The 26,555-nt window shown below is 46.1% G+C and overlaps 1 protein-coding gene across 1 annotated transcript in view; it reads right to left on the reverse strand.

Moving 5' to 3' along the window:
* Window positions 1-26,555, reverse strand: part of ACY3 (aminoacylase 3) — a 288,102-nt gene that overhangs the window by 247,603 nt on the left and 13,944 nt on the right. The window contains exon 3 of the mRNA XM_056531150.1: window positions 7,495-7,693. Coding sequence (XP_056387125.1) covers window positions 7,495-7,693 — 199 coding nt within the window. The remainder of the gene's footprint in view (window positions 1-7,494; window positions 7,694-26,555) is intronic.

A 26,555-nucleotide genomic window follows, 5' to 3' on the forward strand; every position in this document is an offset into this window, starting at 1 on the left:
TACGGGCGAGCTACAATGCTCAGAAGAGAAGGAGTCATATTTGGCTTTTTGAGAGCAAATTTTGCTCGGGGGGCATGTCGCATTTAGGAAGCCCCTATGGTGCCAGAACAACAAAAAAAACACATGGCATACCATTTTGGAAACTAGACCCCTTGAGGAAAGTAACAAGGAATAAAGTGAGCCTTAATACCCCACAGGGGTTTCACAACTTTTGCATATGTAAAAAAAATATATAATTTTTTCACTAAAATGTGTGTTTCCCCCCAAATTTCACATTTTTGCAAGGGTTAATAGCAGAAAATACCCACCAAAATTTGTAACCCCATCTCTTCTGAGTATGGAGGTACCCCATAAGTTGACCTGAAGTGCACTACGGGTGAGCTACAATGCTCAGAAGAGAAGGAGTCATATTTGGCTTTTTGAGAGCAAATTTTGCTCGGGGGGCATGTCGCATTTAGGAAGCCCCTATGGTGGCAGAACAGCAAAAAAAAAAACCACATGGCATACCATTTTGGAAACTAGACCCCTTGAGGAACGTAACAAGGAATAAAGTGAGCCTTAATACCCCACAGGGGTTTCACAACTTTTGCATATGTAAAAAAAATATTTTATTTTTTCACTAAAATGTGTGTTTCCCCCCAAATTTCACATTTGTGCAAGGGTTAATAGCAGAAAATACCCCCCAAAATTTGTAACCCCATCTCTTCTGAGTATGGAGGTACCCCATAAGTTGACCTGAAGTGCACTACGGGCGAACTACAATGCTCAGAAGAGAAGGAGTCATATTTGGCTTTTTGAGAGCAAATTTTGCTCGGGGGGCATGTCACATTTAGGAAGCCCCTATGGTGCCAGGACAGCAAAAAAAAAAAACACATGGCATACTATTTCGGAAACTACATCCCTCAAGAAACATAACAAGGGGTACAGTGAGTCTTCACACCCCACAGGTGTTTGATAAATATTCATGAAGTGGGATGTGAAAATGAAAAATTGGATTTTTTTACACTAAAATGCTGGGGTTACACCAAATTTTTCATTTTCACAAGTGGTAAAAGGAGAAAATGTCACCATAAGTTTGTAAATACATTTCTTTGGAGTAAGGACATACCTCAAGTCTGGGCGTAAACAGCTTGCACACTGGTCTGAGAGGAGCAGGTCGCATTCAGGGGCCTTGAGCTTCTGCATTGCGGCCTAAGGAGCCAGAACAGTGGGACCCCCCCTCAAGGGGCATTACATGGGGTAAATAACTGGGGTACACTAAATAACTAAAATGGTGTACAGTGGGACATAAAATTATAAAACAGGTTATGGTCCCAGAATGATGACCCAGAGCATAGCCAAAACTAAAAAATATGCCCACCCCAAACCCTATGCTCTGAATCATCATTCTGGGAATGTGACGTGTGTGGCCGTCCCTAACCTGTTGCCTCAAATGCGCACCCCGCTCAGGTGGAGAGAGAGCGCTGCGCATTTGAGGCAACAAAAAAAGTCCCCGATGATAGTGACTCAGTAATGTACTCTGGAATGTACTCTGGACATGGTACATTGGGGTCAAATTATGGAAAATTAAAATGAAAAGGGAAAATTTAGTACTCCATGGAAGTGTGATACTCCCTGAAGCAGTTTTTAATGCAGAGGCCCGGATGATAGGGGCAAGTGGTGGTGTCCTTCCGAATCTGTTACACACTCTGCATTTTTTCTGGGATCGTCCCTTCTTTCCAGTATGGGGGACTTCACCTGGAAAGTGTTGGCCTGGGACGATCCTGGCACCTATAACTCCAGTTCCTTGGGAAGTCCGGCCTGCTCTTTCCCGGTCGCCAAAGATCAGGACCTTTAGGACTTCTTCTTGGAACTGGAGGAATGTCCCTGTGTTGCCAGCGTACTGGGACAGTACAAAAGAGTTGTACATGGCAACCTGTACCATGTAGACCGCAACTTTTTTGTACCATACCCGTGTTTTCCGCATGGCCATGTATGGTTGAGGACTTGATCAGAAAGATCAACTCCCCCCATATACCGATTGTAGTCCAGAATACAATCGGGCTTGAGGACCGGTGTTGTGGTACCTCGCACAGGGACAGGTGAGCTGCCGTTACCATGAATAGTGGTCAGCATAAGGACATCCCTCTTATCCTTATACCTGACCAACAACAGGTTTTCATGGGTAAGGGCACGGGACTCTGACCTTTGGGCATAGGTGTCTGCAGAAAATTTATAGGGAGGCCTCTCTGGTTCTTCCGCACGGTCCCACAAGCGGACGTGGATCTGGCGGCGAGGGATGTGAAGAGAGGGATGCTGGTATAAAAGTTGTCCACGTACACGTGGTAACCCTTATCCAGCAAAGGGTGCACAAGCTCCCAAACGATTTTCCCGCTAACACCCAGAGTGGGGGAACAATCTGGGGGTTCAATACGGGAATCTCGTCCCTCATACACTCTAAACTTGAGAGTGTACCCGGAGGTACTCTCACAAAGTTTATAGAGCTTCACGCCATACCGCGCCCACTTCGAGGGAATATACTGGCGCAAGATGAGTCTCCCCTTAAAACTGATAAGAGACTCATCAACAGAGAGGTCCCTGAGCGGTACATAGGCCTCCAAAAATTTGGCCCCAAAGTGATCGATGACCGGCCTCACTTTGTAAAGCCGGTCATGGGCGGGATCACCTCGGGGCGGACATGCCGCATTATCTGCATAATGCAGGCATTTCCGAATCGCCTCGTACCGCCTCCGTGCCATGACCATACCGTAAAGCGGGGTCTGGTAGAAGATGTCCCCGCTCCAGTACTGTCTGACACTTGGTTTTTTGACCAGGCCCATATGCAGCAAGAGGCCCCAAAATGTCCTCATCTCTGCTGCATCAATGGCGTACCATTCATTGGGCCTGGCCAAAACAGAATCAGGGTGGTGGGCGATGAACTGCCTGGCGTACAGATTCGTCTGCTCCACCATTAGATTGACAAAACTGTCACTGAAAAAATAACTGAAATAGTCAATTTCAGTGAATCCAGAATTGTCAATCCGGATTCCGGAGTCGCCAACAAACTCCGGAACCCGTGGCTGATAAGCCTCTGGGGGTCTCCAGACAGGTTCACCGGAAGGGGGCTCTGGTAAACTTGTCTGGGGGGTCGGACTCCTAGTACGAGCAGCATCACCACTCGCACTAGTGCCGGCCACTGGGCCACTATCATGGGTGGTGCATGGCCTCGCCTGGCGGCGTCTCCGCCGCCGTATAGGTGACTCATCATCAGTACTAGATGATGAGGAGGACGATGAAGAACACAGGAATGTTGGATCTTCATCTTCACTGACAGATTCGGAGTCGGAGGCAAGAAAAGCATATGCCTCCGCTGCCGAAAATGCCTGGCGAGCCATCGCCTTTTTTCTACGGTGGTGGGGGGGGGGGGTTGGTGGCGGGGGTGGCGGGTGTGTGTGGAGGTGAGTATGTAGTGTGTGTGATTGGTGTAACTAACTGTATGGGGGGGGAAAAAGCGCTGCAGCCAAAAAAAAAAAAAAAAATGGCCAAATGCTGCGCCCTGAATCCCCAATAGGGCCCGGGTCACACTAAAAAAAATTGTTGCGGACCCTTTAGGTCCTATTAGGGGGTCAGGGGGGGGAAAAAAAATTTTTACTTTTTTTTAACACTTTTTTTTTACTTTACTTTTTACTTTTTTTACTGGTTAACCCTACCTGTCCCTGGGGCTGTACTCTCTCCTTGCTCTAAGGGGGGTCTTCCTCTGTGAGGGGCTCCGATCTTCACAGAGGGGGGGTCCCTGGCTCCTTCTTGCAGCTCTGGCCACTGAATGAACTCAGGGAGCAAGCAGAGCCGCGAGAAGGGGCCGTTAACCCCTCCCCTGCCGGCTGCTATTGGCCGGACGACCAATAGCAGCGATCCTGGGGGGGTGACGACATCGCCACCTCCCCATAGATACAGAGGGTGATAGGGGGTGTATCCTACACCCCGATCACCTTGTATTTCCGGGTCAGCGGGTCACACGTGACCCGCATCACTGTAATCGCCGAAAATCGCAAGTGTGAATTCACTTGCGATTTTTGGCAATCGCCTACATGGGGGGATCTGATGACCCCCCTGGGCATTGGCGCGGGGTGCCTGCTGATTGATATCAGCAGTCACCCCGATCCGGTCCCCGCCCGGCGCGCGGCAGCGACCGAAATTCCCACGGGCGTACAGGTACGCCCTTGGTCCTTAAGTACCAGGGAGCAAAGGCGTACCTGTACGCCCTTGGTCCTTAAGGGGTTAACTGATCTATCACTTTAGAGCAGTGTTTCCAAACAAGGATGCCTCCAGCTGTTGCAAAACTGCAACTCCTAGCATGACCAGACAGCCTTTGACTGTCCACGCATCCTGGGAGTTGTAGTTTTGCAACAACTGGAGGCTTCATGTTTGGGAAACACTTCCATAGACTTAAATGGATTATGTTTCACAGATTTATCACAAAAATTACTGACAAGCTTATAATAAACTGCTCAAAAAAATAAAGGGAACACTAAGATAACACATCCTAGATCTGAATGAATGAACTAACCGTATGAAATACTTTCGTCTTTACATATTTGAATGTGCTGACAACAAAATCACACAAAAAATATCAATGAAAATCTAATTTATCAACCCATGGAGGTCTGGATATGGAGTCACACTCAAAATCAAAGTGGAAAACCACACTACAGGCTGATCCAACTTTGATGTAATGTGCTTAAAACAAGTCAAAATGAGGCTCAGTGGTGTGTGTGGCCTCCCTGTGCCCGTATGACCTCCCTACAATCCCTGGGCATTCTCCTGATGAAGTGGCGGATGGTCTCCTGAGGGATGTCCTCCCAGACCTGGACTAAAGCATCCGCCAACTCCTGGACAGTCTTTGGTGCAACATGGCGTTGGTGGATGGAGCGAGACATGATGTCCCAGATGTGCTCATTCGGATTCAGGTCTGGGGAATGGGCGAGCCAGTCCATAGCATCAATGCCTTCCTCGTGCAGGAACTGCTGACACACTCCAGCTACATGAGGTCTAGCATTGTCTTGCATTAGGAGAAACCCAGGGCAAACCGCACCAGCATATGGTCTCACAAGGGGTCTGAGGATCTCATATCAGTACCTAATGACAGTCAGGCTACCTCTGGAAAGCACATAGAGAGCTGTGTGGCTCCCCCAAAGAAATGCCACCCCACACCATTACTGACCCACCGCCAAACCGGTCATGCTGTAAGATGTTGCAGGCAGCAGAACGTTCTCCACAGTATTTCAAGACTCTGTCACATCTGTCACATGTGCTCAGTGTGAACCTGCTTTCATCTGTGAAGAGCACAGGGCGCCAGTGGTGAATTTGCAAATCTTGCTGTTCTCTGGCAAATGCCAAATGTCCTACACGGTGTTGGGCTGTAAGCTCAACCCTCACCTGTGGAAGTTGGACCCTCATATCACCCTCACAGAGTCTATTTCTGACCGTTTGAGTAGACACATGCACGTTTGTGGCCTGCTGGAGGTCATTTTGCAGGGCTCTGGCGGTGCTCCTCCTGCTCCTACTTGCACAAGGCGGAGGTAGCGGTCCTTCTGCTGGGTTGTTGCCCTCCTATGGCCTCCTCCACGTCTCCTGATGTACTGGCCTGTCTCCTGATAGCACACTTATAGTAACACCGAAAAGATTTTTCTACCACATATGTAGAAAATGAGGTGCATAAAAAATCGCACTACTACACCTACAAAAAAAATGCACCAGAAACTAAAGTATAGACAAAATAAAGACAATCACAGAAAACCTTCTTGCCACAGCTCGCATTGATGTGCCATTCTGGATGAGCTGCACTACCTGAGCCACTTGTGTGCGTTGTAGACTCCATATCATGCTACCACTAGAGTGAAAGCCCCGCCAGTGGTCAAAAGTGGTCAAAACATCAGCCGGGAAGCATAGGAACTGAGAAGTGGTCTGTGGTCACCACCTGCAGAACCACTCCTTTAGAACCACTCCTTTATTGGAGGTGTCTTGCTAATTGCCTTTAATTTCTACCTGTTGTCTGTTCCATTTGCACAACAGCATGTGAAATTGATTGTCAATCAGTGTTGCTTCCTGAGTGGACAATGTGATTTCACAGAAGTGTGATTGATTTGGAGTTACATTGGCTAGCATTTATCATTGTAGGTGTAAGAGAAGCATTTTTCTACACCTTTTTTGTGTGTGCTGGTAATGTGTAGGAGCACCAAATTTATTAAATGGTCGCAGAGCATTTGATAAATTTTTTGCAGGTAAACATTTTCTGAAATTTCTCTCTTCACATACACCAAAAAGCTAAGCCAAGTTTGGGCTGGTGTAGTTTGAGACTTTTCAGTGGCTTTGCGCCTTTTTTCATAAAACCCTTCCATATCATGTGTATTGCCAAAATCTGTGGATTGCAACTCAAAATCAGCAGAAATGTGTAAACCAAAAGGCGCAAAAAAGGCGAAAATAAACCCTGCTTGTACCTTTTTTGCGCCCTTTGTAGACACAAAAAACTGTCTATAGACAATGATAAATGTCGGCCACTGTGTTGTTTAAATGTTACCTTTATTTTTTTGAATAGTGTATATGAAGCAGTAACAGATGCAACTCATTAGTATCCGTCATCTATAGGCCAATACGGTCAATGGATCCTTTTTTTTTTTTTGTGTGTCACATGTCAGGGTGGTATAGTGTAGGCTGAGTTCACACCACGTTTTGTACTTACGGTGTCCGTATACGGCTGGGAGGAGGGCGGCGGGGCTTAATCGCAGTGCCCGCACTCAGCCGTATAGGGGAACCGTATTTAATGCATGTCTATGAGCCGACCGGAGTGAACCGCAGCCTCCGGTCGGCTGCGTTTTCGGCCGTATGCGGTTTTCCGACCACAGGCATAAACGTGGTTGACCGCGTTTTTGTCTACGGTTGGGAAACCGAATACGGCCGAAAATGCAGCCGACCGGAGGCTGCGGTTCACTCCGGTCAGCTCATAGACATGCATTAAATATGGTTCCCCTACACGGCTGAGTGCGGGGGCCGCAATTAAGCCCCGCCCCCTCCCCCCAGCCATATACGGGAACCGTAGTTACAAATCGTGGTGTGAATCCAGCCTAACCTGGTAATCTCCTGTGAGCCCAGCAATGCTTTTGCTAAAGGATTTTTTCCATGTAGTGAGAAGTGCAGGAATGATAAATCTAGAAACATGGATATTGTGGACACTAGGAACTTTACTGAATGTTCAGTGCATATGCAAGTCGGGCCCTGTTCTCAGTGAGGCTATGTTCACACAGCTGAATGTCTGCATGGAAAAATGTCCGTGCCGAAATACGGCAGAGAGCAGAGGTCCAGCAGAACATGAAGGTGATGGGACCACTCTGAAATGCCCCATCTCATAGACGGCAATCCATTTCCGCATGAAACATTGCTGTGTTCAGTTATTTGCAGTCCTTTCTAAAATAAATTTGGCCTGTGAAATATATGGTACCATAAATGGGTTGCATATACCTGTATGTAGTGGCATGCATGCATTTCCAGGGTCCTGTGGGTCCCACTGATGATCAGGCAGACACCCATGTTAGACGTGGTGTTATGCAAATCCAGTATCACTTCATAAGCTTTTATGCTTCCTCTTGGACCAAACACCATATTAATCTCTCTGGCTCTTTTCACTTCATATGGCTCATCTTCGGACTCTGAGGAGGAACTAGAAAAAAAAGTTCTTAGATTGGATGAAAAAACTGTAAAAAAAAATATATATATATCTATGGTACTGACACCAATTAGATACTGAGGTAAGGTATGTAGCTATAGATATATACAAATCAGTCATAATAACATTAAAATCACTTATCAATACACTGATTATCATAACAACCTGTAAAAGGTGAATTATATATTATCTATTTTCTATGGCACCACATGTTAACATAGTTACATAGATCATAAGGTTGAAAAAAGACCAGAGTCCATCAAGTTCAACCTATATCCCTAATAAGTCCCTACTAAGTTGAGTTGAGTTGAGGGGGTAGTATATACTGTAAGTAGAAGAAGAAAATGGGTAAGTATAAGGGCACTCTTCCACGCTGCACTAGCGGCTGCTGTTAATACATGTGATTGTGAGCTGCACTTGCTGATTTAAACAGTGGCAGGTGTAGCACATATTGATCAGTGAACTGCAAGTGCTGGTGGACGTGGTTAGAGCTTTCAATCATTTTGTATTGCACCTGAAGTTGCCACTGTTTAAATTGTCAAGTCTAGGTCCTGCCTGCAGCCAGGGCCGGCATTGGGGTGAGGCAAACTAGGCAATTGCCTAGGGCCCCCATCCCCCAGGGGGACCCCTGCCGGCTGCTCAGCATATTCCTAATCAAGCCCGTGGAGGATCCGCAGCTGCCACTGAGCAGCCCGCAGGGGGCCCCCCGTCACATTCTGGACATCCCTGTGTCCCGAAAAATCTTTTCGGGACACAAGGTTGTCCCTGTTACCTTTCTGCAGTGCCCCTCGCGTTAACTTTAAAAACGCAGGGGCTGTTGGGAGTTAGCGCACGCAGGGACGTGACGTCCCGTGCGTGCACCCATAGCAATGGAGGAGCGGAGCTGTGAGGAGGACGTGCGCCGGCCGGAATGGTAAGTCACCAGCACCAGCTGGCAGCACGTCCTACTGCTATGGTCTATAGGCCATAGCAGTAGATCGTGACCCCTGACCAGAGGACCGGTGGTCGGAACACTGAAGTGGGGCACTACACAGACATACAGCCTCCAGTCATACACTGTACATGGCTGAAGACTGTATGTCTGTGGTGGAACAATACTGCACCTAATGTGGGGAGCTATACTGCACCTAATGTGGGGAACTATACTGCACCTAATGTGGGGAACTATACTGCACCTAATGTGGGGAGCTATAGTGCAGCTAATGTGGGGGGGCTATACTCCACCTAATTTGGGGAGCTATACTGCACCTAATGTGGGGAAATTATACTGCACCTAATGTGGGGGAACTATACTGCACCTAATGTGGGGAACTATACTGCACCTAATGTGGGGAACTATATTGCACCTAATGTGGGGACTATACTGCACCTAATGTGGGGAATTATACTGCACCTAATATGGGGAACTATACTGTACAGTATAGTACAGTATAGTTCACCTAATGTGGTGAACTATACTGTACAGTATAGTTCCCCACATTAGTATAGTTCCCTAATGTGGGGAACTATACTGCACCTAATGTGGGGAACTATACTGCACCTAATATGGGGAACTATACTGCACCTAATGTGGGGGAACTATACTGCACCTAATGTGGGGGAACAATACTGCACCTAATGTGGGGAGCTATACTGCACCTAATGTGGGGAGAACTATACTGCACCTAATGTGGGGAATTATACTGCACCTAATGTGGGAAACTATACTGCACCTAATGTGGGGAACTATATTGCACCTAATGTGGGGAACTATACTGCACCTAATGTGGGGAATTATACTGCACCTAATGTGGGGAACTATACTGCACCTAATGTGGGAAACTATACTGCACCTAATGTGGGGAACTATACTGCACCTAATGTGGGGAATTATACTGCACCTAATGTGGGGAATTATACTGCACCTAATGTGGGAAACTATACTGCACCTAATGTGGGGAACTATATTGCACCTAATGTGGGGAACTATACTGCACCTAATGTGGGGAATTATACTGCACCTAATGTGGGGAACTATACTGTACAGTATAGTACAGTATAGTTCACCTAATATGGGGAACTATACTGTACAGTATAGTTCCCCACGTTAGTATAGTTCCCTAATGTGGGGAACTATACTGCACCTAATGTGGGGAACTATACTGCACCTAATGTGAGGAACTATACTGCACCTAATGTGGGGGAACTATACTGCACCTAATGTGGGGAGAACTATACTGCACCTAATGTGGGGAATTATACTGCACCTAATGTGGGGAGCTATACTGCACCTAATGTGGGGTACTATACTACACCTAATGTGGGGGAACTATACTGCACCTAATGTGGGGGAACTATACTGCACCTAATGTGGGGAGCTATACTGCACCTAATGTGGGGAACTATACTGCACCTAATGTGGGGGAACTGTACTGCACCTAATGTGGGGGAACTATACTGCACCTAATGTGGGGAACTATACTGCACCTAATGTGGGGGAACTTCACTGCACCTAATGAGGGGAGTGATACTGCACCTAATGTGGGGGAACTATACTGCACCAAATATGAGGAACTATACTGCACCTAATGAGAGGGAACTATACTGCACCTAATGTGGGGCAACTGTACTGCACCTAATGTGGGGAGCTGTACCGTACCTAATGTGGGGGAACTGTACTGCACCTAATGTGGGGGAACTGTACTGCACCTAATGTGGGGTAACTGTACTGCCCCTAATGTGAATGAACTGTCCTGCACCTAATGTGGGGGGAACTGTACTGCACCTAATGTAGGGGTAACTGTACTGCACCTAATGTGGGGGGAACTGTACTGCACCTAATGTGGGGGAACTGTACTGCACCTAATGTGGGGGAACTGTGCTGCACCTAATGTGGGGAAACTGTGCTGCACCTAATGTGGGGGGAACTGTACTGCACCTAATGTGGGGGGAACTGTACTGCACCTAATGTGGGGGGAACTGTACTGCACCTAATGTGGGGGGAACTGTACTGCACCTAATTTGGGGGAACTATACTGCAGCTAATGTGGGGGGAACTGTACTGCACACCTAATGTGGGGGGAACTGTACTGCACACCTAATGTGGGGGGGAACTGTACTGCACAAATAATGTGGAGGGAACTGTACTGCACACCTAATGTGGGGGGAACTGTACTGCACACCTAATGTGGTAGGAACTGTACTGCACAGCTAATGTGGGGGAACTGTACTGCCAACCTAATGTGGGGGGAACTGTACTGCCAACCTAATGTGGGGGGAACTGTACTGCCAACCTAATGTCGGGGAACTGTACTGCACCTAATGTGGGGGGAGCTGTACTGCACCTAATGTGGGGGAACTGTACTGCACTCCTAATGTGGGGGAACTATACTGCAGCTAATGTGGGGGGAACTGTACAGCACACCTAATGTGGGGGGGGGACTGTACTGCACACCTAATGTGGGGGGAACTGTACTGCACACCTAATGTGGAGGGAACTGTACTGCACACCTAATGTGGGGGGAACTGTACTGCACACCTAATGTGGGGGGAACTGTACTGCCAACCTAATGTGGGGGGAACTGTACTGCCAACCTAATGTGGGGGGAACTGTACTGCTAACCTAATGTGGGGGGAACTGTACTGCCAACCTAATGTGGGGGGAACTATACTGGCAACCTAATGTGGGGGAACTATACTGCCAACCTAATGTGTAGGAACTATACAAAAATATAAAATTGTACTATTCTGATCCCTATAACTCTTTTATAGTACAGTTGCTAGTACAGCTTGGGAAAGTGCACTAAAGATTTGAGCTAATTTCACATAAGCCAAACTGTGTAGGTTTTGTGGACTGTTCCTAGTGTGGTGTCCCGGTACCGTACTTTGTACCATACCTTGTGTAATAAGTCCCCAAAGTCAGAGTTTCTATATACCGGTAGGATCCTCCTGGTGGGATAACCCCTTGTCACCTCTTCCTTCTTTAATTTTATTATGTTTGATGTATATAAAGTGTATATATTTTATCATCTGTATAGTACTTCCAGGACCTTAGGTCACATGACTACTTAGTCTAAGGTTAAGCTAAGCTTAAGGACCTTCCAGGGCACGTGATGGGGTCACTAGTGATGTCCTGAATAGTTTGCCAGCGAATAGTTCCCGGCGAACATAGCTTGTTTGCGTTTGCTGCGGCGGGCAAACATTGTTCAGTCCGCCCCCTATTCATCATCATTAAGTATACTTTGACCCTGTTTTTCACAGTCAGCAGACACATTCCAGCCAATCAGCAGCAGACCCGCCCTCCCAGACCCTCCCACCTCCTAGACGGCATCCATTTTAGATTAATTCTGAAGCTGCATTCTTAGTGAGAGGAGGAACAGTGTAGCTGCTGCTGATTTAATAGGGAAAACGATAGCTAGGCTAGTGAATTCAGTGTCCACTACAGTCCTGAAGGACTCATCTGATCTCTGCTGTAAGGACAGCACCCCAAAAAGCCCTTTTTAGGGCTAGAACATCAGTCTGCTTTTTTTTTTTTTCTCCTGTGTAATCTAATTGCAGTTGCCTGCCTGCCAGCGTGTGTGTCAGGCTCACAGCGTATACTGTGCCCACTTGCCCAGTGCCACCACTCATATCTGGTGTCACAATAGCTTGCATTTAAAAAAAAAAAAATTTTTTTTTTTTTGGAGTGTAATATTATAGCAGTCAGTTTCCTTCACACGTGTGCCTTTCAGGGCCTGCCAGGGCACAGTGTCACACCAGTGCAACTCATATCTGGTGTAACAGTAGTGAACATAAAAAAAAAATAGAAATATGACTGTGAAATAATAGCAGTCAGTTTCCTTCACACGTGTGCGTTTCAGGGCCTGCCAGGGCACAGTGTCACACCAGTGCAACTCATATTTGGTGTAACAGTAGTGTACATTTTAAAAAAACAACACTTTTTTGACTGTGAAATAATAGCAGTCAGTTTCCTTCACATGTGTGCATTTCAGGGCCAGCCAGGGCACAGTGTCACACCAGTGCAACTCATATCTGGTGTAACAGTAGTGTACATAAAAAAAAATATATATAGAAATTTGACTGTGAAATAATAGCAGTCAGTTTCCTTCACACGTGTACTTTTCAGGGCCTGCTAGGGCACAGTGTCACACCAGTGCAACTCAAATCTGGTGTAACAGTAGTGTACATAAAAAAAAAAATAGAAATTTGACTGTGAAATAATAGCAGTCAGGTTTCTTCACACATGTGAGTTTCAGGGCCTGCCAGAGCACAGTGTCACACCAGTGCAACTCATATCTGGGGTAACAGTAGTGAACATTTAAAAAAAAAAATACAATTTTGACTGTGATAGATTGAATAGCAGTTCGTTGTCTGCAAGCGTGTGTCAGGCCTACAGCGTCTACTCTGCCAACTTCTGCCAGTGCACAGTGCCACTCATATCTGTTGTCACAGTAGCTTGCGCGCATAGTACCACTAATCAGAAAAAAATGACAGGCAGAGGCAGGCCACCCCGCAGGGGCCGTCGTGGTCGTGATGCTGTGATTCCCTTTGGCCCTAGAATGATGCCCAGTGTTCAGAGGCCACATACCCTGAACTTGAAAAGTTCTGAAGACATAGTTGACTGGCTAACACAGGACACCCAATCTTCTACAGCTTTCACTCGGAACCTTGACGCACCATCCTCCTCCAGCTTAGCTTCGGGCACCTCTCAAGTTACCACTCGCCCGCCTGCCGCCACCACCAACACTAGCAACACAGTCGCTTCACTTGATCTGTCAGAGAGAGACAGAGAGGAGGAAGAGACGAGTTGGAAGTAGGGGGAGGTCGTCGCAAGGAGCTAGTGGCACAGTCAGACAGCATGCATCGGCACCCGGGTCAGCCAGACAGCACGCCAATCAACGCATGCTGTTGCCACCACCAGAATGCCGTCATTGCAGAGCTCAGCAGTGTGGCATTTTTTTTTGTGTGTCTGCCTCTGACAACAGCGATGCCATTTACAACCTGTGCCAAAAGGAGTCATAGGAAGAGTCATAGGAAGTCCAACACCCACCTAGGTACAACTGCTTTGCAAAGGCACATGATCGCACATCACAAACGCCTATGGGATCAACACATGAATCCAAGCAGCACACAAACTCAAAGCCACCATCCTCCTACTGGTCCAGCATCTTCAGCCACATCAACCACTGCTGTCCTCTTTGCCCCCTCTCAACCATCCGCCACTCCGTCTCTCGCCTTGAGCAATTCCTGCTCATCTGCCCACAGTCAGGTGTCTGTCAAGGACATGTTTGAGCGTAAGAAGCCAATGTCACAATGTCACCCCCTAGCCCGGCATCTGACAGCTGGCTTGTCTGAACTCTTAGCCCGCCAGCTTTTACCATACAAGTTGGTGGAGTCTGAGGCGTTCAAAAAATTTCTAGCTATTGGGACACCGCAGTGGAAGGTACCCGGCCGAAATTTCTTTGCACAAAAGGCAATCCCTAACCTGTACTTGATTGTGCAAAAGGAAGTAATGGCATGTCTGGCACACAGTGTTGGGGCAAGGGTCAATCTAACCACTGATACCTGGTCTGCAAAGCATGGTCAGGGCAGGTATATCACCTACACTGCGCATTGGGTAAACCTGCTGACGGCTGCCAAGCATGGAATGCGTGGCTCTGCAGAGGAGTTGGTGACACCGCCACAACTTGCAGGCAGGCCTGCTGCCACCTCCTCTTCTCCTCCTACTCCATCCTCTTCCATAACCTCCTCGGCTGAGTCCTCTTCTGCTGCTGCGTCTTGCTCCACATCAACGGCACCCCCCCAGATCCCCAGGTACTATTCCACATCCCGGATACGGCAGTGTCACGCCGTCTTGGGGTTGACTTGCCTGAAAGCAGAGAGTCACACCGCACCAGCACTCCTGTCCGCCCTGAACACACAGGTGGATCAGTGGCTGACTCCGCACAAACTGGAGATCGGCAAAGTGGTTTGTGACAATGGAAGAAATTTGTTGGCGGCATTGAATTTGGGCAAGTTGACACATGTGCCGTGCATGGCACATGTGTGTAATCTGATCGTACAACGCTTTGTACAAAAGTACCCAGGCTTTCAGGACATCCTGAAGAAGGCCAGGAAGGTGTGTGGCCATTTCAGGCGTTCCTACATGGCCATGGCGCACTTTTCAGATATCCAGCGGCGAAACAACATGCCAGTGAGGGGCTTGATTTGCGACAGCCCGACAAGTTGGAATTCAACACTCCTAATGTTCGACCGCCTGCTCCAACAAGAAAAAGCCGTTAACGACTATTTGTATGAGTGGGGTGCTAGGACAGCCTCTGCGGAGCTGGGAATTTTTTTTGCCATGTTACTCGACATAGTAACATAGTAACATAGTTCATGAGGTTGAAAAAAGACAAGAGCCCATCAAGTTCAACCTATATCCCTACTGAGTCCCTACTGAGTTGATCCAGAGGAAGGCAAAAAAAAAACTTATACTAGAGGTAAAAATTCCTTCCCGACTCCAAATATGGCATCAGAATAAATTCCTGGATCAACGTTCTGTCCCTATAAATCTAGTATACAAAACCAGTGATGTTATTACTCTCCAAAAATGCATCCAGACCCGTTTTGAACTCTTTTACAGAGTTCACCATGACCACCTCCTCAGGAAGAGAATTCCACAGTCTCACTGCTCTTACAGTAAAGAACCCTTGTCTGTGCTGGTGTAGAAACCTTCTTTCCTCTAAACATAGAGGATGCCCCCTTGTTATATATACAGTCCTGGGTATAAATAGATCATGGGAGAGATCTCGGTATGGCCCCTGATATATTTATACATAGCTATTAGGTCGCCCCTAAGCCTTCTTTTTTCTAAACTGAATAGCCCCAATTCTGATAATCTTTCTGTGTATTGTAGTCCTCCCATTACCCGTATTACCCTGGTTGCTATCTTTGAACCCTCTCCAGCTCCACTATATCTTTCTTGTACACTGGTGCCCAGTACTTTACACAGTATTCCATGTGTGGTCTGACTAGTGATTTGTACAGTGGTAGAATTATTTCCTTGTCGTGGGCATCTATGCCCCTATTGATGCACCCCATGATTTTATTAGCCTTGGCAGCAGCTGCCCGACACTGGTCACTACAGCTAAATTTACTGTTAACTAAGACTCCTAAGTCCTTTTCTATGTCAGTCGTCTCAAGTGTTCTCCCATTTAATACATAGTCCCAGACGGATTTTTGCCTCCCCATGTGCATTACCTTACATTTATCAGTGTTGAACCTCATTTGCCACTTCCCAGCCCAAACCTCTAACCTATCCAGATCCAGTTGTAACAGTGCACTGTCCTCTATTGTGTTTACCGCTTTACAGAGTTTAGTATCATCTGCAAAGATTGTTACTTCACTATTCAACCCCTCTACAAGGTAATTAATAAATATATTAAACAGAACAGGACCCAAGACTGACCCCTGTGGTACCCCACTAGTAACAGTCACCCAATCAGAATAAGTACCATTAATAACCACCCTCTGTTTCCTATCACTGAGCAAGTTACTTACCCACTTACACACATTGTCCCTCAGCCCGATCCTTCTCATTTTATGTACCAACCTTTTATGTGGCACCGTATCAAAGGCTTTGGAAAAATCCAGATATACGACATCCAGCAATTCCCCCTGGTCCAGTCTGGAGCTCCCCTCCTCCTCCTGTAGGCTCATGCGTCCTTTTGAGGAGGTGACAAACCTAGTCAGTCGCACCGAAGGCACCATCAGCGACATCATACCATTTGTTTTCTTTCTGGAGCGTGCCCTGCCAAGAATGCTGGATCAGGCCGTAGATGAGCTTGAAGAGGAAGAGTTGTGGTCACCATCACCACCAGAAACAGCCTTATCAGCATCGCTTGCTGGACATGCGGCAATGCTGGAAGAGGATTGTGAGGAAGAGGAGTCAGAGGAGGAATGTGGCTTTGAGGAGGAGGAGGAGGAAGACCAACCACAACAGGCATCCCAGGGTGCTCATTGTCACCTATCTGGTACCCGTGGTGTTGTACGTGGCTGGGGGGAAGAACATACCTTCAGTGAGATCACTGAGGACAAGGAACGGGACATGAGTAGCTCCGCATCCAACCTTGTGCAAATGGGGTCTTTCATGCTGTCGTGCCTGTTGTGGGACCCTCGTATAAAAAGGCTGAAGGAGAACGACCTGTACTGGGTGTCCACGCTACTAGAGCCCCGGTATAAGCAGAAAGTGCCTGAAATGTTACCGAATTACCGCAAGTCGGAAAGGATGCAGCAGTTCCAAAATAAATTAAAAAGTATGCTTTACACAGCGTATAAGGGTGATGTCACAGCACAACGGGAATCTAACAGGGGAAGAGGTGAAAGTAATCCTCCCACGACCATGCTGGCAAGGACAGGACGCTTTACAGATGTGTTGTTGATGGAGGACATGCAGAGATTTTTAAGTCCTACTCATCGCCACAGCCCTTCGGGGTACACATTCAGAGAACGACTCGACCGACAGGTAGCAGACTACCTCACCTTAACTGCAGATATCGACACTCTGAGGAGCGATGAACCCCTTGACTATTGGTTGTGCAGGCTTGACCTGTGGCCTGAGCTATCCCAATTTGCGATAGAACTTCTGGCCTGCCCCACTTCAAGTGTCCTGTCAGAAAGGACCTTCAGTGCAGCAGGAGGTATTGTCACTGAGAAGAGAAGTCGCTTAGGTCAAAAAAGTCTAGATTACCTCACCTTTATTAAGATGAATGAGGGATGGATCCCTAAGGGACTGACAGTGCGCGATGCATTCGACTAAAAAAGGCCTGATGAGATGAGCTGCCTTGGGATAAAAATGGTCCACACGTTGCTGTATTTTATCTCTGAATGCCGGATGACTTGCGTAACTTATCCACCACCAACTAGGGTTCAAGTCGCAATGTTTTAGGGCACTTTCTGTCTGGGAAACAAACATAAAATTTTCTGGCCGCTGCTACAGCAGCGGCTGTAACAATACCTAATTTTTCAGGCATGCGTACATGCCTAATTTTTCTGGCCTCTGGTGCTGCAATGTGGCTTCAAAAACCAAACAAAAAAAAAGGCACATAACAGGGATTAAACTGATAGGAATAGTAATACTTAACACACCACTCCTATCTGGTGGCACATTAGATTGCACGCGCAGTGCCCCAAATTTGAAGTAGGAGGACCGACCAAGAATCTTTTTTCATCTCCCGGTTCCTAAAATCAATGCCACATACACGTCCCCAGACAGGGGACGTAACAGGGATTAAACTGATAAGAATAGTACTACTTAACACACCACTCCTATCTGGTGGCACATTAGATTGCACGCGCAGTGCCCCAAATTTGAAGTAGGATGACCAACCAAGCATCTTTTTCCATCTCCCGGTTCCTAAAATCGATGCCATATACACATCCCATGATAGGAGACGTAACAGGGATTACACTGATAGGAATAGTACTACTTAACACACCTTATAATAACGCAGAGAGAGGCAACGCAGAGAGAGGAGTCTGAAGAAGAGGAGTCAGAGGAGAAAGGTGGATTTGAGGAGGTAGAAGACCAAACACAGCAGGCATCCCAGGAGGCTTGTTGTCACCTTTCGGGGACCCTTGGTGTTGTACATGGCTGGGTGGAGGAAGAGACCTTCAATGACATCAGTGAGGACAAGGAACGGGACATGGCTAGCTTGGTATCCAACCTTGTGCAAATGGGGAGTTTGGGGTTGTGCAAATGGACTGTTTGCGGTTGTTTGCGGTGCGTTAAACGGGGAGTTTGGTCTGTCACTGCGAAGCGGGCGTAACCCTTACACTACCTGATCGATACCTGATGTTTTAAAGCATGTTATTCCAAACAATTTATTCCATGGGAGTTTTGCCATGGGTCTCCCTCTGGCATGCCACAGTCCAGGTGTTAGTCCCCTTGAAATTACTTTTCCATCACTATTGTGGCCAGAAAGAGTCCCTGTGGGTTTTAAAATTCGCCTGCCTATTGAAGTCTATGGCGGTACGTCCGGTTCGCCAGTTCGCGAACATTTGCGGAAATTCGCGTTCGCGAATGGAAAATTTTATGTTCGCGACATCACTACCGTCCACCACTCTGTAAAGGCTCCGCCGATGTATGTAAAAGTTGGTGGTATACAGTAAATAATATTCCATGTAGCAGTGCTGGGCTTTTAAGGAATTCAAGTTAAGCACACCCCTCCCTGCCTGAAACATCCCTTTTAAAGGCATCTGCAGTAATGCTGCACTTGGAATGGGTGATTGGATCGCCCGTGGTCAGGGCTGCCAACAGAAATTTTGGGGCCCCTTGAGCGGCTTGTAAACTGCCCCCCCCCCCCCCTTCTCCTCCTCACTGTGGATTTTATCTTACTATCGGGCTTAGAAACATAAAATAATATTGCTACTCCGTATTAATTTTGCAGAATACTGTAAGAAAATAAAAGCCACTATACACAGGCCAGTATCACTAATAACACCTCAATACAAGGGACTACATTATTTTGCCACACCATCATCACTACCATTACCACTGAGTAATACTCCTTTATTGTTATTGAATAAAAACCACTATACAAATACCAATATCCCCCATACAGTGACCATACAGAAATAGATTCCAGCTGTACACAGGGGCTGCAGACCATATAAGTCATTATAGTTACATACTCACAGGGACGTCTTCTCTGATCTGAGTCGCTCACTTTTCTCTTTTTTCTCCATCTGTCCTGGTTCATCATGAATATTTCTCCCGATCACAACTCATCTTCACCAAATCTGCCAGACAAACATTTTAGGCTTCTCGCTACAGCAAAGTCCTCACCTCTATACAAACCCCCTATATGTATTACACTGCCCCATATAGTATTAGATCTCTCTGTGCAGCTGTATAGTATTAGGCCCCAACATTGTCCCTATAGATTAGCAGGCCAAAACATTGCCGCAATAGGGTATAATGCCAGAAACATTACCCTAGCAGGTCCAAACATTACCCCCATAATATATTATGCCACTCACATTGCCCCATAGTATAGTACGCCTCTTACATTGCCCCCATTGTATATTATGCCCCTCACATTGCCCTTCATTGTTCATTATGCCCCTCATTTTCCCCCATTGTATATTATCCCCTCATATTGCCCCCATTGTAAATTATCCCCTCATTTTGTCCCCATTGTATATTATCCCCCTCATATTGCTCCCCTTTCTATATTAACCCCCTCATATTGCTCCCCAGGGGCGTAGCTTGAAGCCACAGGGCTTCGATGCAAAACAATTTCCTGGGTAGTTTGGTAGGTAGCTAGCCAGTTAGGTAGGTAGGTAGGAAGGAAGAAACCCAGGCAGGTATGCAGTTAGGTTGCCAGGTAGTTAGGTAGAGAAATAGCCAGCTAGCCAAATAGGTAGGTTGCTAGGTTGGCAGATAGTTTGGTAGAAAGATGGCCAGGTAGGTAGTCAGGTATGAAAACAGGTAGGTATAGCCAGGTAGGTAGATAAATAGATTGCCAGGTAGGTATGAAAACATGAAGGTAGGTAGCTAGGTTGCCAGGTAGGTAGGTAGCCAGTTAGTGTACTAGGTTGCCCAGTAGGTAGGTAGCTAGGTAGGAAGACAGTAAGACAGTTAGGTAGATACGTAACTGGGAATACACTCAGGTAGGTAGGCAACAGGTGGTGAAATAAAACTCTCAGAAAGTAGCATGGGTAATACAGTGTTTCTCAACCAGGGTGTCTCCAGCTGTTGCAAAACTATGATTCCCAGCATGCCCAGACAGCCAAACGCTGTCCGGGCATGCTGGGAGTTCTAGTTTTGATACAGCTGGAGGCACACTGGTTGGGAAACACTGGTGTAACATGATGTGTATGCTTAATAGGCTAGGACAGTGTTTCCCAACCAGTGTGCCTCCAGATGTTGCAAAACTACAACTCACAGCATGCTGTCAGGGCATGCTGGGAGTTGTAGTTTTGATACAGTGGGAAACACTGCTCTTTGTTTGTGAAATACTGAATTGGCTAGAACAGAGTTTCCCAATCAGGGTGCCTACAGCTGTGGCAAAACTACAACTCTCAGCATACCCTGACAGCCTTTGGGCATGCTGGGAGTTGTAGTTTTGCAACATCTGGAGGCACACTGGTTGGAAAACACTGTCCTAGGCTATTCATCATACACATGATGTTACACCAGTGTTTCTCAACCAGTGTGCCTCCAGCTGTTGCAAAACTACAACTCCCAGCATGCCCAAAGGCTGTCAGGGCGTGCTGAGAGTTAACACTGGAGTGGAGGCACACTGGTTTAAGATGATGTGTGTGGTTCCTATACATACACTCCCAACCCCCTCCCCGCGTACAAAAATTAACAACAACAAAAAAAAATATACACACCATGTCCCACGCAGTGATCTTCAACAGCTGGGTCGCGTCCTATCTTCTCCACAGGGCAGGCGTCGATGAATGATGTCATCGGCGCCTGCATCGGGGCAGAGGTCATGGCCTGCTCTGAACTGTATACGCGCGTGCATACAGCTCAGAGCGGCACCGGAGGCAAGAGGAAGTCGGGTAGAAGCAGCTGTGCCACTGCATATTTAAAGAGGCAGTGAAGAATTGTGTGTCCCCGGAGGTATGTGCAGAGGCGCGCTGCTGCATTCTGACTGATTGGGTGACTACATACGGTCAGCCAATCAATCAGCATGCAGTGTACAGTGGCTGGCCCCCAGCGGTCAGTGAGTGACAGACACAGTCACTCACTGACAAGCAAAAAAAAAAAAAAAAAAAAAAAAAAAAAAAAAAGGACAGGGCCGGCCGGGCTCCTGAAGCTCCGGGCCCCTTACAGGAGTATGGGCTGTACCCCCCTGATGGCGGCCCTGCCCGTGGTACAGCAGATGGAGGTCCCATAACCTGCCTTCATCCGTCCTCCCTGTGTCTTTTTCTCTGGTCTGCCTTCCATCAGACAAGAGAAGAAGATTGCCAATAATACTGATGCATAGCACTGATACATATGTGTGGTGTCCCATCACCAATAGCTGTCCTGTGGATTTGGACTGTCTCGGGCAGCTTGGTAGCACTAGGTGTTGGGCCTCCCAGAGTTTCATAGCTAAATCCATTATATATATTATAGTATATTATAATGTCAGATAATATATTTTCTTAAATTAACCTCTTAACGACGCATTATGTAAATGAACGTCCTGGTGCGTTGGTACTTTTACATTTACATCATGTGCCGGACTGGTAGCATCTATACAGATCACGGCATCTGCGGAAGTGCAGTCAGAAAAATGCGTGATTGGATCGCCCGCAGCGCTGCCACGGCAGTCCGATCATCTGTAAAAGGTGGATTGAGGTCCCCTCACCTGCCTCCGTCTGTCTCCCGGCATCTTCTGCTCTGGTCTGAGATTGAGCAGACCAGAGCAGAAGATAGCCGATAACACTGATCAGTGCTATGCCCTATGCATAGCACTGAACAGTATTAGCAATCAAATGATTGCTATAAATAGTCCCCTATGGGGACTATTAAAGTTTAAAAATAATAGTAATAAAAGTGAAAAATAAAAGTACAAAAAATTTGAAAAATCCCGTCCCCCCAATAAAAATGTAAATTGTACCTTTTTCCTAATTTTACCCCCCAAAAAGTGTAAACTCAAAAATTTTAATAAATATATTTGGTTTCACCGCGTGCATAAATATCCGAACTATTAAAATCTAATGCTAATTATCCCGTACGGTGAACGGCGTGAACATAAAAAAAAAAAGTCCAAAATTGTTGCTTTTTTACAACATTTATTTTAAAAAAAAAGAAAATAGGAAAAATGCCCCCCAAACTTTATAACTGCATTTCTTCTGAGTATGGAAATACCCCATATGTGGATGTAAAGTGCTCTGTGAGCGCACTACAATGCTCAGAAGAGAAGGAGCTCCATTGGACTTTTGGAGAGAGAATGTGTCCGGAATTGAAGGCCATGTGTTTTTACAAAGCCCCCATGGTGTCAGAACAGAGGACATTTACACCCCACAGGTGTCTGACAGATTTTTGGAACAGTGGTCCATGAAAATTGCACAACCTACTGTTCCAAAGATCTGTCAAATGCCAGTGGAGTGTAAATGCTCACTGCACCCCTTATTAAATTCTGTGAGGGGTGTAGTTTCTAAATGGGGGTCACATGTGGGGGGGTCCACTATTCTATTCTGCCACTATGGGGGCTTTGTAAATGCATATGGCCCCCATTCCAAACAAATTCTCTCTCCAAAAGCTCAATGGTGCTCTTTCTCTTCTGAGCATTGTAGTTCGCCTGCAGAGCACTTTACATCCACATATGGGGTATCTCCATACTCAGAATTGTATTACATATTTTGAGGGGCTTTTTCTCCTATTACCCCTTGTGAAAACAAAAAATGTGGGATAACAGCAGCATTTTAGTGAAAAAAAATCAAATTTTTCATTTTCACGTGCTACTTTAGTGGAAACTTATGGGATGTTTTGGCTCACTTGTTACGTTCCTTGAGAGGTGTAGTTTCCAAAATAGTGTGCCATGTTGTTTTTTTTTTTAAAGTTTTTTTTTTGTTTTTTTGCTGTTCTGGCACCATGGGGGCTTCCTAAATGCGACATGCCCCCCAAAAACCATTTCAGCAAAATTCACTCTCCAAAATACCATTGTCGCTCCTTCCCTTCTGAACCCTCTAGTGCACCCACAGAGCACTTATCATCCACATATGAGGTACTTCCTTACTCGAGAGAAATTGGGTTACAAATTTTGGGGGGTTTATTCTCCTTTTACCCCTTGTAAAAAATTAAAAACTGGGTCTACAAGAACATGCGAGTGTAAAAAATGAAGATTTTTAATTTTCTCCTTCACTTTTCTGCTATTCCTGTGAAACACCTAAAGGGTTAACAAACTTTCTGAATGTCATTTTGAATACTTTGAAGGGTGCAGTTTTTATAATGTGGTCATTTATGGGGTATTTCTAATATGAAGGCCCTTCAAATCCACTTCAAAACTGAATTGGTCACTGAAAAAAATCCGATTTTGAATATTTTGGGAGAAATTGGAAAATTGCTGCTGAACTTTGAAGCTCTTTGATGTCTTCCAAAAGTAAAAACATGTCAACTTTATGATGCCAAAATAAAGTAGACATGTTGTATATGTGAATCAATATATCATTTATTTGCTATGTCTATTCGTCTTACAAGCAGAGAGCTTTAAAGTAAGAAAAATTCAAAATTTTCCAACTTTTCATGAAATTTGGGAATTTTTCACCAAGAAATCAAGCAAGTATTGATGAAAATTTACCACCATGTTAATGTAGAATATGTCACGAAAAAAAACCCGCCTTGGAATCAAATTCATAAGTAAAAGCATTCCAGAGTTATTAATGCTTAAAGTGACAGTGGTCAGATGTGCAAAAAATGCTCTGGTCCTTAAGGTCATAATGGGCTTGGTCCTGTGACAGTGAAAGTGCAGCCCCCAATAAGGACTACCAATAATTAGAAAACAATAACAAATGCTCTGTATATAGAGCAACTATTTCTTGAATATCACCAAATTGAAAACCATTCACGTCCAAGGATTGTCTTTATGCCACATGGGTTCCACTGTTCTCAAAAATAACAGTGGTGACAGTGGACACGCTGTATTGTTCCCCTAGACATGGAGAAAGTAACAGAAAGCATACCAATTATTTCTACTCTGGCTTGCAATTCCGTATAAAAGTACTGTATCCATTTCATAAATATGGATCCAAAACCCAATGTTTCCATTATGGTCCATAAATATGACCATTCAACACAGTCAAACGTTTCAGCCACATCCAAGCACCTACTTACAATCTTGTGTAAAAATACATTGCCTCATCCCCACTCCAAGATACAGTTCTATGTAAAAATGTACCATGTCATCTCCCATCAGCCCCTCCATCAGAGAGTCCCATATAAAAATACATAACCCTATCTCCCCTCAGCCCCTCCAACTTACAGTCCTATGTAAATATATTTCACTCCAATTGCCTCAGCCCCTCCAACATACAGGCCTATGTAAAAATACATTAGCCTCTCCAACATACTGTCCAAATTGTACAAATATGTCATTCCACTGCCCTGAGCCCCTGCAACACTCCTATGTAAAAATATATCACTCTCATCTTCTCTCAGCCCCTCCAACATACAGGCCCATGTAGAAATACATCAGCCCATTTCCCCTCAGCCCCTCCAACATACAGACCCATGTAAAAATACATCACCCCTCCAACATACAGTCCTATTTAGAAATAAACTAAAAAAAAAAAATTTTTTAAATAAACTAAAAAATAAAGGGAACACAAACAACACAATGTAACTCCAAGTCACACTTCTGTGAAATCACACTGTCCACTCAGGAAGCAACAATGATTGACAATCAATTTCACATGCTGTTGTGGAAATGTAACAGACAACAGGTAGAAATTATAGGCAATTAGCAAGGCACCCCCAATAAAGAAGTGGTTCTGCAGGTGGTGACCACAGACCACCTCGCAGTTTCTATGCTTTTGGCTGATGTTTTGAATGCTGGCGGTGCTTTCACTCTAGTGGTAGCATGAGATGGAGTCTACAACACACACAAGTGGCTCAGGTAGTGCAGCTCATCCAGGATGGCACATTAATGCGAGTTGTGGCAAGAAGGTTTGCTGTGTCTGTCAGCGTAGTGTCCAGAGCATGGAGGCGCTACCAGGAGACAGGCCAGTACATCAGGAGACGTGGAGGAGGCCGTAGGAGGGCAACAACCCATCAGCAGGACCGCTACCTCTGCCTTTGTGCAGGAGGAGCACTGCCAGAGTCCTGCAAACCTGACCTCCAGCAAGCCACAAATGTGCATTTGTCCACTCAAACGGTCAGAAACAGACTCCATGAGGGTGGTATGAGGGCTTGACATCCACAGGGGTGGTTGTGCTTACAGCCCAACACTGTGCAGGACGTATGGCATTTGCCGGAGAACACCAAGATTGGCAAATTTGCCACTGGCGCCCTGTGCTCTTCACAGATGAAAGCAGGTTCACACTGAGCACATGTGACAGACGTGACAGAGTCTGGAGACACCGTGGAGAATGTTCTGCTGCCTGCAACATCCTCCAACATGACCGGTTTGGCGGTGGGTCAGTAATGGTGTGGGGTGGCATTTCTTTGGGGGGCCGCACAGCCCTCCATATGCTTGCCAGAGGTAGCCTGACTGCCATTAGGTACCGAGATGAGATCCTTAGACCCTTTGTGAGACCATATTCTGGTGCGGTTGGCCCTGGGTTCCTCCTAATGCAAGACAATGCTAGACCTCATGTGGCTGGAGTGTGTCAGCAGTTCCTGCAAGAGGAAGGCATTGATGCTATGGACTGACCCGCCCGTACCCAAGACCTGAATCCAATTGAGCACATCTGGGACATCATGTCTCGCTCCATCCACCAACGCCATGTTGAACCGCAGACTGTCCAGGAGGTTGTAGGGAGGTTATACGGGCACGTGGAGGTCACACACACTACTGAGCCTCATTTTGACTTGTTTTAAGGACATTACATCAAAGTTGGATCATCCTGTAGTGTGGTTTTCTACTTTCATTTTGAGTGTGACTCCATTTCCAGACCTCCATGGGTTGATACATTTGATTTCCAATGATAACTTTTTTGTGATTTTGTTGTCAGCACATTTAACTATGTAAATACGAAAGTATTTTATATGATTAGTTCATTCATTCAGATCTAGAATGTGTTATATTAGTGTTTCCTTTTTTGAGCAGTGTACATTACCCCCCTTCCCTCAGCCACTTCTATTGTACAGTCCTATGTAAAAATATATGACCCAATCTGCTATCAGCCTCTCTAACAGAAAGTTCTGTGTAAAAATACATCACCCCCTCCCTTCAGC

The sequence above is a fragment of the Hyla sarda genome, chromosome 7 (assembly GCF_029499605.1).
Source record: "Hyla sarda isolate aHylSar1 chromosome 7, aHylSar1.hap1, whole genome shotgun sequence".
Classification (NCBI taxonomy): domain Eukaryota; kingdom Metazoa; phylum Chordata; class Amphibia; order Anura; family Hylidae; genus Hyla; species Hyla sarda.